At 44.4% G+C, this 4,630-nt stretch overlaps 1 protein-coding gene across 2 annotated transcripts in view; it reads right to left on the bottom strand.

Annotated features, from left to right (window-relative positions):
* Positions 1–4,210, bottom strand: part of Ttc8 (tetratricopeptide repeat domain 8) — a 61,303-nt gene extending 57,093 nt beyond the window's left edge. The window contains exon 1 of one of the 2 annotated variants that reach the window (XM_021178803.2): positions 3,995–4,210. In XM_021178803.2, the coding sequence (XP_021034462.1) occupies positions 3,995–4,108 (114 nt within the window). In that variant the 5' untranslated portion in view covers positions 4,109–4,210. The remainder of the gene's footprint in view (positions 1–3,994) is intronic. The other variant, XM_029484921.1, reaches the window with a different exon arrangement.
* Between the last annotated feature and the right edge of the window lie 420 nt (positions 4,211–4,630).

The raw sequence follows: 4,630 nt of genomic DNA, 5'->3' as shown, positions 1-4,630 counted from the left end.
ATAACAGAAAAAAAAAAAAAAAAAACAATAAAAGAACTTCTGGGGGAATCACCATCCCTGACCTCAAGCTGTACTACAGAGCAATCATGATAAAAACTGCATGGTATTAGTACAGTGACAGGCAGTTAGATCGATGGAATAGAATTGAAGACTCAGAAATGAACTCACACACCTCTGGTCACTTGATCTTTGACAAAGGAGCTAAAACCATCCAGTGGAAAAAAGACAGCATTTTCAACAAATGGTGCTGGTTCTACTGGTAGTTAGCATGTAGAAGAATGCAAACCGATCCATTCTTACCTCCTTGTACAAAGTTCAAGTCCAAATGGAACAAGGACCTCCACATAAAATCAGATACACTGAAACTAATAGAAAACAAAGTGGGGAAGAGCCTTAAGCACATGGGCAAAGGGGAAATTTTCATGAACAGAACACCAATAGCTTATGCTCTAAGATCAAGAATTAACAAATGGGACCTCATAAAATTGCAAAGGACACTGTAAGGCAAAGGACACTCTCAATAGGACAAAACGTCAACCAACAGATTGGGTAAAGATCTTTACCAACCCTACATCCAATAGAGGGCTAATATATAATATATATTCAAAGAACTCAAGCAGTTAGACTCCAGAGAACCAAATAACCCTATTAAAAAATGGGATACAAAGCTAAACAAACAATTTTCAGCTGAGGAATACCAAATGGCTGAGAAGCACCTAAAGAAATGTTCAACATCCTTAGTCATCAGGGAAATGCAAATCAAAACAACCCTGAGATTCCACCTCCCACCAGTCAGAATGGCTAAGATCAAAAACTCAGGTGACAGCCAATGCTGGAGAGGATGTGGAGAAAGAGGAACACTCCTCCATTGTTGGTGGGATTGCAAGCTGGTACAACCACTCTGGAAATCATTGTACAACCTGAGGACCCAGCTATACCACTCCTGAGCACATACCCAGCAGATGCTCCAACATGTAATAAGGACACATGCTCCACTATATTCATAGCAGCCTTATTTATAATAGCCAGAAGCTGGAAAGAACCCAGATGTCAGGGCTGGCGAGACTGCTCAGCAGGTAAGATCACTGACTGCTCTTTGGAAGGTCCTGAGTTCAAATCCCAGCAACCACATGCTGTGGCTCACAACCACCTGTAATAAGATCTGACACCTTCTTCTGGTGCATCCGAAGTCAGCTACAGTGTACTTATGTATAATAATAAATAAATCTTTGGGTCAGAGCAAGCAGGAACTGAGCAAGCTGGGCTGACCTGAGCAAGCAGAGTTTATTGGAGCAAGCAGAGGTCCTAAAATTGAATTCCCAACAACCACATGAAGGCTCACGACCATCTGTACAGCTACAGTGTACTCACATACACAAAATAAGATAAATAAATCTTAAAAAAAAAAGTCCAGATGTCCTTCAACAGAGGAATGGATACAGAAAATGTGGCACATTTACACAATGAAGTACTAGTCAGCTATTAAAAACAATGAATTTATGAAATTCTTAGACAAATGGATGAATCTGGAGGATATCATCCTGAGTGAGGTAACCCAATCACAAAAGAACACATGTGGTATGCACTCACTGATAAATGGATATTAGCCCAGAAGTTCGGAATATACAAGATACAATTCACAGACCACATGAAGCTGAAGAAGGAAGACCACAGTGTGGATACTTTGGTCCTTCTTAGAAGGGGGATCAAAATACCCCTGAGAGAAAATATAGAGACAAAGTTTGGGCAGAATCCAGTGACTGTCCCACCTGGGGATCCATCCGTCCCATATACAGTCACCAAACCCAGATCCTATTGTGGGTGCCAACAAGTGCTTGCTGACAGAAACCTGATACAGCTATCTCCTGAGAGGCTCTGCCGGTGCCTGACAAATACAGAAGTGGATGCTCACAGCTACCCATTGGACTGAGCACAGGGTCCCCAATGGAGGAGCTAGAGAAAGTACCCAAGGAGCTGAAGGGGCTCGAAGCCCCATAGGAAGAACAACAATATCAACCAACCAGATGCCCCCCCCCCCAGAGCTCCCAGGGACTAAACCACCAACCTAAGAGTAGTACACAAGGAGGGGCTCAAGGCTTCAGTCGCATATATAGCAGAAGATTGTCTTTTTGGACATCAATGAGAGGAGAGGCCCTTGGTCTAGTGAAGGCTCCATGACCCAGTATAGGGGAATGCCAGGACAAGGAAGTGGGAGTGGGTGAGTTAGTGAGCAGGGGGAGGAGGGATGGGATAGGAGCATTTTTGGAGGGGAAATGAGGAAAGGGGGTAAAATTTGAGATGTAAATAAAGAAAATATCTAATTAAAAAAGGAAAGAAAAAAGAAATGTTCAGCAATTTAAGAGACATACGTTACTTGATACTATTTCATCTGAATTTCTTCAATGTTCTCAATGCGTTTGTGGTCAAATAAATGTGTGAATAAAAAGAGAGAGAGACAGAGAGAGAGAGAGAGAGAGAGAGATACATTTCCTGCTGGCATTTAATGAGGAAGCTTCCAGTGAGAAACTCTTGGGAATCCTGTTCTGGGGGAACCATCCCAACTCAATGAAAACAACACAGAATGTTCTTGAGAACCACTGAGCCTAGAACAATGTCTGGTACACCCAAAGGTCTTAACAAACTTCCCTTGTAACAATGGTAAAGAGATTTTATACTGCCTTGTTGTTCCAAAACATGCTGGATTGTGCTGGAAATGTCTTCAGCAGCCTTTGTAGGACCAATGTACCAAGCAACGCTCTTGGGGGAAAAAAAATCTTCATCTACAGACACACAGTCCTTTAATGAGCATGAATAATAGCAACACTTCTAGAATCACCACCAATACAGTCTGTTCTGCCCCAACGCCTATGACCATTTGAACATCCTCCATCCATTCGCTCAGAGAGCAGCAGAGCCCAGGAACAACCTTCACAGGCAGGCTTTTCTAACTTTCCCTTTCTTTCCTAACAACTCCAAGGCAACACCACTAGAGGGAAAGCAAGAAAACCAGGGTCTGAATAGGTACAGTACACTCTGCATGTACCTGAAAGCACTGCCAAACTGCCACAACTCTACTCTTAGTCTCCTGTTTTTCTTCTCGCCTCTTCCAGGGGCTATTTATTCAATGATAATGTTCATGATACCTCCCCCATTCATTATTGCCCTTTGCATTCATTATACACAATAATGCTGTATTTATTAAGTTCGCTTTTGCCCGATCCCCTTTAAAGACAGGTTCTCCTTTAGCTCACCAGGCTGGCCTTGAACTCTCTACTTAGCTGAGCATGGCTTTGAACTACTGATCCCCTTGCTGTACAGGAGTATACCTTCATGTTGAACTGTTATATGTCCTTCTAATCAAGGCTATCATGTCTTCTTCTGTCTTATATTTCCCTCCTACAAGAAAAGTTCCTCTTGCCCAGGTAGTTTCTTTAAAAATAAATATATCCTTCCCTCCTCTACATTCTCATTCCTCTATCTTGCCTCCAGTTGAATTCATGACTCAGAAACAAAGGTTCCTTCACACTTGGACAGAGGTCTAAAAATACGGTAGATCGCGTGCTTCACTATCTGAACCAAAAGACAGCTGTGTTTAAAGGAGGCTTCATCTCAAGTCTTTGTTCACATATATATATTTTCCTTTTTAGAAATCAACCAAGTTAAGAGTGTGACCAGTGAATGACCAATGAACTATCAAAGCCCCTCACAAACTTAACAGAGTCCCTTTAAATGTAACTAATTCTGAAAAAGGTGTGCTGAAGTTTATAGCAGGAGTTGTCAAAGCACAGAACTCAGGATCCTCAGGGGATGCAAAAGGCAGGGACCCACTGTCCAGGATTCCAAAGAGTCTCGCACCAGGTGCCTTTGCGGATTACACGGGCAACTTCATCTTGGGCCCTCCTCCCGGGCCTCCCTCGGGGGACAGAGGGATCCCGCCCTGAGCCCATGGCCTCAGCAAAGAGGATCCACAGATTGCCTGGGGCCGGCCAGGTACCTGGTCATAAGGGGATTTCTCCAGCATCTGCGTGCATAGATCGGCGCAGAGCTGGAACTTCCTGCGTCTAAAATAGCTCCAGGCCCGGAGCAGTGGCTCCATCTCTGAGCCCATGGTGGTCCGGGACAGCGCTCAAGGAACCCAGAGGTCCTGTACCCAGAGCCCGGCCCGGGGAGGGCGGGGTCCGGGAGCGGCGAGCGGGAGGCGTCTGGCTCTGCTGAGCAACGCGCAGCGGCGGGGGCCTGACTAAGGAGGTGTCCGCAGCACGCCTGAAAACAGGGGACGGGAAAACCGCTGAGAGCCGATCTCAGCCAGAGAGTTTGCAAAGAATTGCTGGCAAAAAAAGTATTCTTTTAAAGACAATAGATTGCATTAACTTTGAAAAGCCACCATGCCTTTAAAGTAAACAGGTAGTGACTTAGACACCTCGGATAGGGTCCTCCGTGCTAAGGAGAGATGAAGTTGCCTAGCAACTGTCTGGTTGCTTACCCTGTAAGTGCCAAAAAAAAAAAAAAAAAAAAAAAGCCCACCTAAATTGACCCGGGTTGTGTCTCCTGTCTCACTACGCCCCTCTTCGCGCATTCCTACTGCTGTCATATTTCTGACTCTAGAAACATAAATGCGGAAACAGTTTCT

This window comes from Mus caroli, chromosome 12 (assembly GCF_900094665.2).
Source record: "Mus caroli chromosome 12, CAROLI_EIJ_v1.1, whole genome shotgun sequence".
NCBI classification, from domain to species: Eukaryota; Metazoa; Chordata; class Mammalia; order Rodentia; family Muridae; genus Mus; species Mus caroli.
This window is presented reverse-complemented; position numbering and strand designations above follow the sequence as displayed.